This window comes from Peromyscus eremicus, chromosome 8b (genome assembly GCF_949786415.1).
Source record: "Peromyscus eremicus chromosome 8b, PerEre_H2_v1, whole genome shotgun sequence".
Taxonomy (NCBI): domain Eukaryota; kingdom Metazoa; phylum Chordata; class Mammalia; order Rodentia; family Cricetidae; genus Peromyscus; species Peromyscus eremicus.
In genome coordinates, this window is record NC_081424.1 from 55,675,222 (window position 1) to 55,691,142 (window position 15,921).

At 48.9% G+C, this 15,921-nt stretch overlaps 1 protein-coding gene across 1 annotated transcript in view; it reads right to left on the reverse strand.

Annotated features, from left to right (window-relative positions):
• The window catches only part of Agpat4 (1-acylglycerol-3-phosphate O-acyltransferase 4), a 104,565-nt gene that overhangs the window by 11,646 nt on the left and 76,998 nt on the right, over positions 1 to 15,921 (reverse strand). Inside the window, exon 3 of the mRNA XM_059272844.1 lies at positions 7,410 to 7,579. Coding sequence (XP_059128827.1) covers positions 7,410 to 7,579 — 170 coding nt within the window. The remainder of the gene's footprint in view (positions 1 to 7,409; positions 7,580 to 15,921) is intronic.

The window sequence follows — 15,921 nt, forward strand, 5'->3', positions numbered from 1 at the left end:
CCCTGCTCTGGCTTCCCAAGGCCTCACACACAGGAAAATGCAGTGGAGAGTTTCCTACCAGAAAGTCCTAAGAGAGTCTGCAGACAAAATGAACCCTGTTCCACGATTAGTCACAGCCACAGGGGGGGAAACGCACTGGCCAAATGCGAAACAAAAGCACTCTCTAAGAACTCGTCTCTCTCCGGCTGGAAAATAACCATGTATCATTTATCAAAATCAAGCCCAGGGTGCAAGGTCCTTCGGCTCTGAATAGAATTTCCCTCAATCCAGCCACTTTCCTCCCCTTGGCAAGCCCTAGACTTCTCTAGATTTGACAGGGGTGTAAAGGGCAGAGGGGAGGGGAGGGGAGGGGAGGGGGGTCTGGTGGCTAAGAAGTATGTTGAGACCTTCTGAGGAGCCATCGTAGCCAGAACAAAAAAACAAAAGGAGTTCCTGTGCAAGGTTCTCACCACCCGTCACCCCACCCCCTCACTGTTCTGAAAGGCTGACCTGGATGCTTCCGGGATGGCCTTAGACTAAACTATCTGGGAAGATAAGCAGGAGGTATTACATGATAGAGGGGGGGCGGAGTACAAAACAGGGGACACACACACAGGACTCCTTACAGAGAGGGGATAATGGGACGCCTTGCTCTGACAGGTGTGGGGTGGTGTGGCCAGTTGAAAGAGTTCCAGGGGCAGATGGGTGTGGGGGTAATTAGTGAGGAGCAGAGCTGTTCAGAGCAGATGTCGCTGGCTGGGGGTGTTTGCAGGAGAGGGAGGTGGCCATGGCCAGCCCTGCTGTTGGGCCGAGCTCTGCTTGGTTCCCTCCTGGCCAGCACAGGCTAATTTAACTGGCTTGCCAGAAAAGTCGGTTCTTGTCAGGGAAGGGGCCCTGCCATGCCTAGCTTAGGACTACCCTTTAGGGCCGGCTCAGGAGAGCATTCAAGGAGGCTGTGCTTCTGGGAGCTGCCAGGGACTCTTCTCTACCCAGGATTCACTTGGTCACCTTGTAAGTACCATTTACTTGGGTTCCTTATCTGCACAACACCAGGTTCCTCCCACCCCCTCCCCCAACTCCTGGCTCAGTAAATGAATCGCTGAAGTGGCACATCTGTCCACTCAGCCTGCCAAAATCTGCAGTAGGGTGCCATTCATCTTGGCTGAGATGTAAAAAAAATGAATTATTAGGGCCCATTTTCAATGAGGTGCCCTCAGAGCCCTTCAGAGAGTCCAAGACAAGCAGGAGACGCTAGGCCCCTCTCCCCTAGCTGGTAGCTGGCATGCAGTCTCAGAGCTCCGAGAGCTGGGAAGCTACGGGCCATCTGCTTCATGACTGAGCCCACCATCAGAAGAGGGGACAATCTCAAAAGCCCAGGATGGTAATTAACTAAGAGGGAGAATCCTGAACCAATAGAGGAGGGGATGGGAGGGACTAAACTGGAAGAACATAGATTGTAGCTCTCAGGAGTACCAGCCTATAGGAGAAAGGGGCTGGTTTGGGTGCTCACTCTACACCATCCCTCTACTCAGCTCAAACAGCATCACTAACATCCAGACCCAGGTCACCCACCCCATGATGATTTGAGTGCTGGAGTTAGAGGATGGGGTAGGGGTGAGGGCTAATGTATACACTTAGCCCTGCTCTGGTGTGGAAGCCTCAGATGTCACACCCAGGCTACCATGGTCCCTGGACATCACTCACCAAGTAGGTATACCATTTATAATTTCTCTTTTCAAACACCCACACTTGTGGCTTCCCTTGTGGGTCCCTTCACCTAGACCTCTCTTCCTTCCCTAGAGTCATACTGCCCTTCCAGGCTTCTCTTCAGTTCACTCCCTCTGAAAATCCCCAGGGGGCTCCTAACCATTCAAATGCAGGACCCCTTAAAATAGTTTAGTTTATCCCCACAGGTGGGTTTAGGAGCTGTCCTGCCACTCTCCTCAGCACTCGAAGGGTTAACAGCCACAGCCCACAGTGGCTTATGCCTGTTCAAGCCAGACAGGGTCCCAGAACTGAGAGGGGAAGCAGATCTGAGGTCCCACCCCCTAACCGGAAGCCATGTGCAATTGATCCCTACTGAAAAGGAGAAGTCAGTTTTCAACAATGGAGTGTCACGGGGTACACCCACCACCTCCAGGGCAGGCCCCACGCCCAGGAGGAGTGAGCCAACACAAAATGAACTTCATGTTGGTTTGGGTGGGCTTTTTCCCTTTTGTTTTTGTCTTGATTTTCTCTCTGTGTGTGTGTGTGTGTGTGTGTGTGTGACAGACGGGGGGGGGGGGGCGGGGGCAGGAAGAAAACATAAAACTTTTCTGTGGGGGGGGTAGGGAGGTGGGAAGGAGTTGGGAGAGGGGAAAAACATGATCAAAATATATTGTAAAAGAAGTAACAAGTTGGGCAGTGGTGGCTCACGCCTTTAACGTCAGCACTTTGGAGGCAGAGTCAGGCAAGATCTATGGGAGTTCAAGGCCAGCCTGGGCTACAGCTGGAGTTCTAGGACAGTCTGGGAGGGAGGGAGGGAGGGAGGGAGGGAGAAAAAACCAGTTCTCTTTTGTTCTGTGCACAGAGAAACCCAACATATTCTCACCTGTGTTCAGACCAGGCTGCCTTGAATCACCTGACTGATATTTACCAAGAGGAGGAAGTAAGCGAGGGTCTCAAAGAAAATATCATGGTGTGGTGGGCGGCCTCTGAGATGGTCCCACCACCTAGAGGTTTCCCTTGGTGTGGGCTGGGCTCCAGGTTCACTCCTAACACGTGGAATCTGATACAAGGTTCCATCACACAATGCTCTGACTTCTGCCCTGGGGGGCTTGCTCCTGCTCTCTTTGGCTTTGCATACCCTATGAGAAGGGGCTACCGTTTGCAGGGAAACCCTCCATCCGGCCCATGTGTTAGGGATTGAGGCATGGACAATAGGCCTGTGACTGAGCTTGGAGGCTAGCCAGTACATGCCAAACTTTCAGATGAGACCGTCACTCTTGCAGTCACATGACCACAGCCTTGTTAGCTCTCTTCTGGAAGACCAGCTGGCTGGTGCCTGCCCTTCCAACAATGCAGGCGAGTCAGTGGTCTCCATGCCTGTGCGTTCATCTGCTCACTTCGGAGACCACACGCTGCCGCAGATGACTAAGACATATAACTTCATTAAGGAGCTGAGGCAAAATCTCCCAGCCAGCCTCAGAGTTAGCCTGGGTGGCAGATGAGAACTGGAACAGCAGCAGGGTAGCACATCACTAATGGAGTTCCAAGCCTGGCACTGTCCTGAGATTTTACAATCTTGACCTTGACACATCGTGCTTCACTGAGGCAAAAAGATAAGCAGATAGGAACAGAAGCTTTAGTTCACTGAGCAAATGGTGGAACCCTCCCTAGCCACCCCCAGGTCACACTTGGCCCCAAGAGGAAAAGGTCAGCCGATGTCTGAGAAACTTCATCATGGCCTTTGGGGATGACTCCATCAAGCAAAGATGGCCCAGCCCTAACCTGAGTCTCCAGGGCAGGGTGCTGGGCTGGCCTTGGCCACCCAGGTCGGGGCTCAGTGTTTTTACAAGGTCAAACCTGTTTTTAAAGAAAATTCTATCACTTGTCCTTCATATTCAATGTCAAGAATTTCTGTAAATTACATTATTTTAAACTCATTTCCTCTTGGGCTATTCCAGATGATAATTTTTTAAAAAATGCCAGTCAGGATTGATATGATTATCTATCTATCTATCTATCTATCTATCTATCTATCTATCTATCTATCTATCTAATCATCTTCTATCTCCCTCTATCACTCTATCCCTCAATCCCTCCTCTTAAAATAAACAAACCCAAACTCCAGAAGGTTCTCAATACCACGTTGTACAAGGGGAGGCAGAAAGATGGATAAGGTGGTGGTGGTGTTTTAAAGGTCATTGAAGATGGAGTCTGGTGGGTCAATCAATTTAACCAGACACTTCCCCCTGTCCTTTCAAAGCAGCAGGAATTACAGGTCGCTCTGGAAGAGGGCAGGCACCTCATCCAGCGCCTCTGAGGGACAGCAAAGTTGCCTCCGCTCACAGCAGGTCACAGTCCAGCAGCAACTACCTGTGAAAGTGCCCCCCATCTTCTCTCTCCCTCCTCTTCTCCCAAAGCCTTGTAATCCAGAAGCAATGCCACTGCCTGCTTCTCTGGTGACTGGAGAAAATTGAAAAGTGATTCCCCTCCTCTCCCTCAGCTCTTTAGGGAACGTTAGAGCTGGGGAGGCACTGCAGGGGAAACCTGGCTCCCGGGCTGCAGAATATGGTGTCACCCTGCTCTGGTTTAAGGTTTGGGACCTGCTTGCTGAACCTCACCCCAATTCCTAAACTCCAGCCACCCTCACCAGTGGGATTGTTCACACCCATTATGTCCAACTCCGGTGGTTCGGATTTAAAGATAATAATAAAAATGAAAAATCTCTGAATCTACTATTCCTTTAACACATCAGTGTAGAACTGAAATCCTGGGCCGGCAGGAAGGGCAATGTTCTGGGTACATCTGTATCTTACACAGTGTTCAGAGGTGGAAAGCCTTCCCAGGGCTCAGAACCTTTGGGGAAAACCCTAGATTGCTCAGATGGCGTCTCTGCTCCATAAAAGTCTGGCCCTAGTATGCCTTCCATTACCAGCTTCTTCTCTGGAGCCAAGGCGCTTCTCCAGCCCTGGGTGTCCTCTCTAGTTACGGGTCCCCCGATTGACCTGGGGTCACCCCTCCGTCCCCGAGCCCTTTTCTGTGTCACTACTCTGGGTGCATTGCATCATTCCCTTTCTCTTGAATGTTTCCCTGCTTCCCCCTGGCTGTGGACTCTTGGCCACATTCCTCTCGCTGGATCCTGGGCTGTGTGCGAGCGTCTCTGAACTTCAATGGCCCTTTCCTGGGGCCCCATCCCCTACCCCTTAAAGGTACCAATGACTCCTGCTCCTCCTAAGGAGTGCCGTGTGTATCCACGAAGCTGGCCTGCCAGCAGTCAGCCTGTGGTTTCCAGTCTCCAAAGCTTTGGAATCAGACTCATTGGTTGCTTCCTTGCACACTGAGGAGCCACTGGGGCTCCGGGGCTTACTCACAAGTGAGGAGAACTGAGTGTCTTAGTCATCGTTGCTGTGAAGAGACACCATGACCACAGCAACTCTTACAAAGGAACACATTTCAATGGGGCTGGCTTACATTCAGAGGTTTGGGTCATTGTCGTCACGGCAGGAAGTATGGCGGTGCACAAACAGACGTGACACTGGAGAGGGAGCTGAGAGTCCTACATCCAGATCAGCAGGCAGCAGAAAGTATGACAGACACTGGGTCTGGCTTGAGCATTTGAAACCCCAAAGCCTACCCCCAGTGACACCCTTCCTCCAACAAGGCCACACCTCCTAACTCCACTCCCTGGTGGCCAAGCATTCAAGTCTCTGAGCCTGTGGCGGGCATTCTTATTCAAACCACCACAGTGTGTAAGGATGAGAAATGGCACAGATGGCCTGCATAAAGCCACGGGGATCAGGGTCACATTGCTCCCTGGGTAGAGCAGGAAGCCGACAGGGCCTCAGAGCCCCCTACCACAGAGACTCTTGACTTATGGAAAATCCATCACATTCAGAACAGAAAGGCCACCAAAGCCACCTGGAACATCCAGAAGATCACTAACTGCCTTCCAAGCACAAGATGTCAGGGACATGGTAGCTTCCTACCTCACCCATGGTTTGAGTCACCCAGGGGCAATGTGGTCTGGAGACGTTAAATGGAACATTCCAAAGCTACATAGAAAGTTTAAATACTTAAATAGATTACTGTAGATCATGACTCTAACTCCTCTATTTTAGTTACTATTCACCTCTCACTGTTCTTATATACAAGTTAGACTCTTAGGTCGGAACACAAAACCAGCACACAGCACACTGATATTACCCACTGAGTCTGGCACTCTTGGGATGCCTTGGAACATGTCCCCCATGGACCAAGGGGGAACCTCTATACTAGAATTTTCATTTTTGTTTGGAAAACATATTTGAACACAAATGCAAATGTGCTTTGCACACTCAGGCCCCTCCCATTCTCCGTGGTCACAGCATAGTAGTCTAAACATAACGGATTGTGTATGTGTGCTGCCTAAACCAAGTGTGCCATGAGCAGGCCCCCTGTCTATCTGTGGGCCATCATTACAAACGCAAAACTTCACCTCTGAGTTCTCATGCCAACTTCGGGGGACTTTTCCGCCCTGGGGCCCAAACACACTTGTTTCCATTGCACTGTCTGAAGGCTGTTGGTGACGTGCAGTCACAAATGCCGTACAGGCTCTATGTGTTAAAGATGACAAAAGCCAACCAACGAGACCCAGTTAGAAAAGCAAGGAGGCTACATGCAAGAAGTAATTCGAGGGAAACAGAATTTAGGAATAATTCCAAATTCTGCTCTTGAAACTTTGCCACTCAGAGACTCAACATTCTTAAGCCTGGAGCAATTCAAAATCTGCCTGTGAGCTAAGCAATTAAGACTAGGAATTGGGGCCAAACTAGACAAGTTCCAGTCCAAATCCCATTACAGCTGGGTGGCCCGGAGCAGACTGCAGAAACACTCTCTCATTATTATTATTTTTGGGGACAGTACTATATATCCACTCATAAATGCTTCTATAAGGGTTAAAAAATAAATTAACAGTAAAACTTAAGTGGCATGTGGTGCAGTTGAGTACATTCTGCTATGGCTCATGAGATGTTAATCCCGATTCTAAGCAAGAAGTCCATGCATCACGATGGTTAATACTGTCCAGTTGGCTGGTTCAAGATGAACCAGCACCGATGAGGCACGCTTCCGGGCACACCTGTGAGTCATTACCCAGATTAGATGACTGAAGTGGAATGACCCACCGTGACTGTGGCTAGCAACGTTCCAAGGCCCAGGGCCCCAGGATGAATTAGAGGTGGAAACTGATCAAACAAGCTAAGCTCAAGCATTCATCATCTTTTGGCTTCTTGACTGCAGAGGAAATGCGATTGACCAGATGCCCTTAGCTCTTGCTGCCAGCCTTCCCACCAGAGTGGACTCTGCCCGTAGACCAGCCCAAACCAGTCTTTACCTCCTTCAGTTGCTCTAGCCTGGCAGTTTGTCACAGCAAGGAGAAAAATAACCAAGACGAGAAGCTTTTGAGATCATCTCATACTATAAAAACCAATAATCCTAATCACAAAAAACCAAAAAATAAAAATGCCTTGCCAAAGCTGGGCATGGTAGCTCATGCATCTAATCCCGACTCTGGGATTCTCAAACAGCCTGGGCTCCATGGCAAGATCCTATCTCACTTCTGCCCCCTAGATAAAAACAACAACAACAAAGCCTGCTGATTCTAGAAGTTCTGAGTGACTGAGAGCAAACGGCAAGTTGCATGGCAGACTCGGAGAAAAGCATGATGGGAAAAGGCACAGCCCACTTACCCCCAGGATCCCAAGGCGCTCAGCCAGGCTCCAACCGCAGAGAAAGTCAATCTCAAACTTGTGGTTGAGAACCACGATGGCGTTTTCCTTCCCGTAGTGGGGGGAGGACCTCGGGTCGGTGTAGATGGTGCACTCGGTGCCTGACCACCACTCCAGAAGCATCACCAATTCTGCAACAAACCAGAGGACACACACACATATTTACTCCACTGTCCTGGGGTCCTGGGTCTGCTTTTCTTGGGCCATGCTCTAAGACAAAGCTGCAGGCTAATATTGCAAAGCATTTCAGCCAAGACCCCAGATGTTGAAAGAGTTTCAGAGCAGCAAGGTTATAAAGAAGCAAGACCCGGCAACAGTCTTCAGGAAAGGAGAGGAAACTTCCGGGTGGCCAGTCCTTTATACCTCTTGATGAAGTAACTTGGGAGAAATAGTATCAGAGTCTGGATCCACCCACATCCATGTCCTGGTGCTGACAGCACAAGATGTATGTTCTAGAAAATGACTGGATGATAGGCTTCTAAACTCCATCAAAGAACACTATGGACCCAACTCCTTCTTTCTCACTGATGACACACATTGGCATCAAGAATGACCAGCAACCATGGTAGAGGAAAACAGAAGTTTCTCCATTTCAATGACTCAGAGCTGTCATGTTGTAGGTGTGACAAAATTATTACCATATTCTTTGGAGGGGCTTATGAAAATTAAGACTTGCTTTCAGGTGACAATCTGACTGTGTTCTTTGGTGATGCCTTTACTCTCGGCAGCCAGTTTTCTGAGGCTAGTGGTCTCAGGAAAAGACTGTGACACAGAGTTGAATGTAAATGACAACACAGCCCCTTGAAGTGAACCTTTAGAGTGAGAGGTGTTGGCAGGTGGGTTGTGTGCTATATGAATTCTCAGTGAAGGTTGGACCCTTGTTTATACTGCTTAGTGGGGTACACTGTGTAGAGGGCTCCCACACCCTACATGCACACAAAGACAAGTGGGTCTGACCTCGATTGCCCTAGAAACACCTTTCTCTTCCAGATTGGAGGCTGAATATGGAACGCTAGAACCATCTAGAAGGCCCCATATTCTGGTTTCTAAGCAGTGACACTATGGGCTTTCCATAAGCTAACCCCATGGTGCTGTGGGATGGTCCTTCTGTATGCTGTGAATGTGTGGCTCTCATTGGTTGATAATACAGCTGTTTTGGCCTGTGGCAAGGCAGGATAAGGTTAGGCAGTACAGTCAAACTGAGAACTGGGATGAAGAAGGGCGGAATCAGGGAGCCGCCAAGGAACAAGATATCAGAGGACCAGTAAGCCACAGACCACGTGGCAATAAATAGATTACTGGAAATGGATTAATTTAAATGTAAGAGCTAGTTAGTAATAAGCCACTGGGCAAGCATTTATAATTAATATCATCCTCTGTGTGGTAATTTGGGAAGTGGCTGCTGGGTATTTGGGATTGGGGCGGATGAGACAAAAAGCTCCGCCTCTGCTTACACCATGGCTGTGTCTTTGTCTTTGGGGTGTGTATGCTTCAGGGGGTCTTGTAAAAATTGCTGGTAGTCAGAATCACTCCGGTTCCCTCTTAGGAAGGCCACCTGGGACGTGTCAGGGGCTGTCAGGTAAAGAGAATGTCACCGATGCTGCTGACCTCCATGATATACCTTTGATCATTGCCGAGGCATGCCCCCATTCCCTGAGGCTGAGTCACCTGAGTGGGGGCTTACTGTCCTCAAGTCCACTAACAGAAAAGGTAGAGAGAAGACTAAACAGAGATACTGTGCCATAGAGAACCCCCTTGTCACCTCAGGTCATCCCCAGGGACTGACTCTACTGAAATGACTTAGACATTTCTCCCCTGCTCAGTTTGTGAGTCTGGCATTTCAAATGACACCAACAGCCACCAAGTCCCCTGGACTGTAGCTATTTGGTCTCTCTGGGCCTTTGTCCTATTATGCAGGGCAAAAGCCTGACTCTACCATAACTGTAGACACGGGAGCCTGTGGTGATATTGTGTTCCCCAAAATATTGTGCACCCTAATAAACTTATCTGGGGTCAGAGAACAGAACAGCCACTGGATACAGAGGCCAGAAAATGGTGGCACACACACCTTTAATCCTAGTATTCCAGAGGCAGAGATCCATCTGGATCTCTGTGAGTTCAAAGCCACACTGGAAACAGCCAGGCATGGTGACTCATGCTTTTAATCCCAGGAAGTGATGGCAGAAAGCAGAAAGGTATATAAGGTGTGGGGACCAGGAACTAGAGTGGTTAAGCTTTTAAGCTTTTAGCAGCAGTTCAGCTGAGATCCATTTGGATGAGGACTCAGAGGCTTCCAGTCTGAGGAAACAGGATCAGCTAAGGAATTGGCCAGGTGAGGTTAGCTGTGGCTTGTTCTGCTTCTCTGATCTTCCAGCATTCACCCCAATACCTGGCTTCAGGTTTGTTTTTATTAATAAGACCCTCTAACAATTCGTGCTACAGGAGCCATCTGACATGTTCCCATGGGCTTGTGGGTAGGTTGGAGCCCTACATGTGGGTGAGGCTCGTGGCTCATCGTAGCCAGTTAGTCCATTCTAGAAACAGGAGTCAGGCATGGGACAATGTCAGGTGGGTCACACACAGGTGAGTGTGACCATCTTACTTCACCTTCTTCAGATCCTCAGGGCTGGCTCTTCTGAGACTTTCTGGCTAGACACTTTGTGTGAGTCATCCACTGTCCTTCCAATAAATCCCATTTGAGGAGACTAGAGGCAGAATTTCTTGATACTTCCAGCACTTAGAAACTACTTTTGCTGGAAAATTCTGTCTCAGATGGCAACTAAAAGTGGGATAAAAGCCTGGCGCTGGAGCCTTCATTCTATGTCTGCCTTGTCATAAATTGTTGGGACAGACCTGCCTAACCCTGCAGGTAGGCTTGCCCATCGCTGAAGGGGTATCTGTCCAAATACAACGTATTTGGGCATCAGCTATCTCATCCCTTCAAGCACGAAGAGATGGATAAGACTGATATGTCACTATCACGGGTCACAGTATCCTGCACAGCACCCACTTCCAAAGTGCCTACAAGTCTCTAGCTAGTGTCTAACCCTGCAGCCACCTTGGATTCCAGAAGCACAGAGCCTTATAGATCACTCCCTGACCCCAAGCAGGAGCACTCATTTCATGGGAATGGGATTGTCCCATGCAATGGGGCCTCCCTCTCCAGGTCCACCTGAGATGCAGAACCAACTGAGAGGCTGAGCCAAGACTACAGTCTGATTGAGGTTGCTTAATTTATGCAGACCTTAGGCTCCGGCCCAGTTCTTCCTGTTTAATCCCTGCGGCTCCTGCTGGTACCCCAGATGGGCCGAAATGATGACAACAAGCCTCTCCCACCCTTTCAACATCACTTCAGTTCGCTTCCTCTGAGACAAGACTAAACTTGAGATAGTGGGGCTCCCAGGGTTGTGCCTCCTGACTAGGACTTGGTTTATTGTACAAGGAAAGAACTCTTCCATCATCCGTGCAGGAACCTGGGTTCCATCTCCCTCTTCGTTCCTCCTCTTGGATACTGTCCTTCCCTGTCCAGTCCTGAGAACCCTCTGGATTCTGTGGCCTGGATCATTCCATCACCACATCGCCCCAGGACAAGAATGTACTGTGCTCTGCAGCAGCCCAGTGGATGACGTGACCAAAGCTGCAGCCTCCAGGCAGCCTGAGCCTCCCTGGCCACAAGCATAAGCTCTGGAGGGGGCCGAAGCATCCGGACACACATGCAGCCCAGGCGGCCACCTGTAACAGTACCTCCATCCTTGGGAGTTCTCCCAGATTACTAGGAAACAAGGCGCAGGCCTTGTTTCGAGGCCCCCACTTCTATCCACAAGCCACTTTCTCCTCAATTTGGAATGATCAACACAGAAAGGTCGGCACTTGTGAACTCAGGGTGGGGGAAGGCGCACACAGAGCGGGAGGGACAGGGAAGCGTCTGGGGGTCTCAGCCGTCAGCTGCAGTTCTCACAGCTCCTCATTTCTCCTCTTTCAGTCGGCCCAGTGCTGCCCACATCAGCTCTCTCTAGGCTGTTCCCTGGAACAGAGAGTGACAGCTGTCCCTTCTCAGAACAGCTGCACCTGTGTCCAGCCCTGGCCCTGATTCCTGGCACTATGTATTCTTCAAACTCCTGGAGTGGTCCTTGGACACTTGGTGCCGGGAAGGGGCGTGGTTACAGGAAGTGACGTCACTGGGAAAAATCCTAAACTACTGCTTTTAGGGGTTAGTTGAAAGATAAAACCTTTCAACTCTGGCTGCAGATGTCTTGCCTGTCTTATGGGTTTGGCTTTATGTTTGCTGTTGTGCCTTTCAGCTTAAAGAAATTATGGGGAGGGGAAAGAAGACACAAGGGAAGGGAGGCACGCATGACATCCTAGAAGAGTAATTTTGTAAATGAGGATGTTGAGTGGCAGAGAGGGGAGACGATGGCCTAGAAGACGATGACGTAGAAGACGTGTGTGTACCAAGGCTGAACCCAGGAGGTGCCCGGTGTGAACCTGAGATGCTGAACACCTAAAAGCCATGACTGTGTAAAAGAGGAGGCAGGGTAAGAGCAGGACCAGCAGGGAGGGGACACACCTTGACCTTGAGCAAACCTGTGCTCAACTTCTTCTACAACATAAAGGTGAAAACACACACCCCAAAGGCTGGTTATCTGCTGACAATCCACACAGCATTAGCATCTGCTGCCACCGTGGGGCTTTCTCCTCGGCACTATTACTGATGACCACGTAGTGAACACAAAAGAAATAAGCCGCAGGGAAGCACGTAGCCCCTAGGCCCATTCCGAGGTAGCTAGGTCTATTTCAGCATTCTGCAAGAATGACTGACGTACCAAAACTTCAGAGATTATAGCGAGTTGGAATGTTGCAGGTCCAGAGCCAAATGACCTCAGCCCATCTTTAACTCCTTTTGCTAATCATGTACTGCCCTCATCAGTGTATGAGTGTCAATTAAAATCCTTTGGGAATATAAAAGCAGACCCCTGGCCTTCACTAACCCCAAGGCTCAGAATGTCATCTGAGAGCACCAGAAGCCTATAGTAGAGTTTTCTCACATTGCTGTATCCCACCCACCTTATGTTTCTACCAATGCATTTTAAAGTATATTAGTCTACGATTTTCCTTGTTCTGTTATTATAGAAGTTTCACAGAAGGGTTGGAGAGATGGCTCAGTGGTGAAGAGCACTGTCTGCTCTTCCAGAGGACCCGGGATCAATTCCCAGCACCCACATGGCAGCTCACAACCATTTATAACTACGGTTCCCGGGGATCTGATGCCCTCTTCTGGCCTCCGCGGGCACCAGGCATGTACATAGTACACATTCATACATGTAGGCAAAATATCCCCCTACACACACACACACACACACACACACACACACACAGATGTATATACATATATATATTTGTATATATTTGTTTATATATATATAATCTATCTTTACATTTTTTTTCCATGAAATCATTACTGTAGGGGAGCATGGTATATGGAATAACCTAAATCTGGATTCCCAGGCTATAGTCATTCATCTTTGACTCCAGAATAAACTATATATATATATATATTTGAGATAGAGCTGTGTATTTACATTGACACACTAAAAGAGCAAGATTTTTCCTTTTTTTGTAAACTTTCTTATTTTTTATTTTATGTGCATTGGTGTTTTGCCTGCATGCATGTCTGTATGAGGGTGTCAGGTCTTGGAGTTACAGTTGTGAGCTGCCAGGTGGGTGCTGGGAACTGAACCCAGGTCCTCTGGAAGAGCAGTCAGCGCTCCTAACCACTGAGCCATCTCTCCAGCCCTGAAAGATTTTTAATCTTTCCTCTTTGACCATTTTCTGTCCCTTTGGGGACAACATCACCCCATCATAAATGCTTGATATATCAAGACACACCAAGTCTTGAGATGTTCAGGAACATGGAAAATGACTCAACAGAGAAGTTGAGTGGGGAATTTCAGGGTGGGAAACCCCACCACACACTGCGCCAGGGTCCGCTTCCTCACGGGCCTCCTCCAAACAGCCACCTCTTTAGTCACAGGCTTCATGCCTCGGTTCCACCTGATGGTCCAGGCACCTGAGTGGAAAAAGTAGATACTCCAGAGATCGCAGGACAGGGCTGGAAATGTCACAGACACTACTCTGCTCCAAGTTTGGTGACACAGTAATGTAGAAAAAAGTCATGAGAAAAAAATTATGCACAGCTGAATTAACTAAAAATATTAAATAATACCATAAGAGGAAGTGCCCAGTAAATAAAGCCACTCACTGTCAGGAGGACCTGTTGTCTCTGAGGCCTGAGATTCAAATGAAGTTCCTTGGAAATATGGGCCTCTGGGGATCCTGAGAGAGGGGCGTCAAGCTTGGCTGAGAAGGTGGAAGTGAGAAATGGAAAGATGAGGGGCAGGGTACTGGGGTACAGCAGATGGTGGGGAGTCCCCACTTCAGTCCTCTGGAGTTGTCTGGGGCTGGCAAAGAGCAAGTGTGAGGGACCTGTGATTCCACATAACGCCTGTGGGTGGCACTCCATCTTGGATGAGAGATCCCAGACTCTCCATTGCCATACCAAGCAAGACACACAGATGCACCAGATGCATTTGTGTTTTGATTTCAGGTTTGGGCGGGGCTTGGAGCCAGTGTGGAATTTGTGGACCTGCCCCGGGGTGGTGGTGTGGCTGTGTGTAAAGTAGAGCTGCTGTTCGGGCTGGGGGACAACCATGTGTCTTTAACCCTGGGAGTCAATGTCATAGTCCTGCACCAGGATCTTTCCAGATGTGCTGTGTATTTCAGAGGCTTTTGAGGAGGAGAGATTTCATTTCTAACCTAAATTATCATCAGTTACAAGTTAAATTATAAAAGGACCTTATAAAATATAATTACATGTACTTACTATGTCGTCAATGACACATAATCACCTATGTAATTATGTACGTATTAAAATTAGCTGAAGTGAATGATTAAAACGCCGTCCTCTCTGGGGTTGGGCCTGTATCTACAGTTGTGCGTAGTTCTGCTGGGGATGTGTCTTTGAGCGATGACCCCCGTGCCTGGCAGGGCTGGTCAAAGGCTTACGTGGTGTGCACAAAAGAAGGGCAGGGCCTGGTGCTTCATGCTCTGGGGCATCCAGACCCTGAGTGCTCACCACCTCCCTTCCAGTCACACCCTAGCTTTCTATGTGGCCACAGGATCCTTCTCTGTCACTCTCGAGATGCCATGGTCAAGAGGTCCCCACCAGCATCAAACTGATACCAGCACTACGATCTTGAAGCTTTAGAAACGTGGGCTCAATAAACCTTTTCTTTATGAGTTCCTAACTTCAGATATTTCATTAGAGCAGTAGAAAAAAATGGGCACATGGGATGGACAAATGGTCTTATCAAAGTTAACAGGAAAAGCAAGGAATAGCATGGGTTTGGGGGTGGTGGATGGATAGACAGGTGCAGGGGGTGGGAAAGATGGACAGACACAAATGGTTCCCTCACAAGGCTCAGATACTGACTGAAGAAGCATGCACATCTGTGGGAAGACGGAGAGCCACAACCCTGCTCGCTGCCGGGGATGGAGGCCTAAGCAACACTCTGAATGCTCCATTGACACGGGGCCCCACCTCAGCCACTCTTATCCCCATCTCCCGAGTCACAAGTAAGGCTAAGTGCACCCGACTCCCATGGCCAGGATTCCAAGCTCCCTCTAGAATGTGGTTGGAGTTTAACTGTGGTGGACTGGCCCCCAGGACAAACACATTCCAATCAGCCAGAGTGAAGACTCCACCCATCTCAGTATTTCTGCTGAGAAATGCCTTCACTGCCCTACAATCTCCAAACCTTAGTATCTCATAAGATTGCTCAATAGAAGCCAGTCACAGGAAGGTGTGGTGGTATTGTGTTTCCCAAAATATTGTGTACCCTAATAAACTTATCTGGGGTCAGAGAACCGGACAGCTATAATATTAAACAGAGGATAGGCAGTGGTAGCACACGCCTTTAATCCTAGCATTCCAGAGGCAGAAATCCATGTGTTCAAGGATACAGCCAAGCATGGTGACTCACGCCTTTAATCCCAGAAAGCGAGCCTTTAATCCAGGGAGTGAGGCAGAAAGCAGAAAGATATATAAGGCGTGAGGACCAGAAACTAGAAGCATTTGGCTGGTTAAGCACTTGGCTGGTTAAGCTTTCAGGCTTCTAACAACACAGTTCAGCTGAGAGCCATTTGGATATGAGGACACAGAGGCTTCCAGTCTGAGGAAACAGGACCAGCTGAGAAGTTGGCCAGGTGAGGTTAGCTGTGGCTTGTTCTGTCTCTCTGACCATCCAGCATTTCATAACTGGCCCTGGGTTTGATTTTATTAATAAGACTCTCTAAGATTCATGCTACAGGAAGGTTAAAATGGCACCGGATTCTAAGTCTGTCAGCTGCATAAGTAACACAGTTATTCTTTGCCTAAGGCAGTCCTGGATTTAGTCCCCAGGACCATGAAAAACAT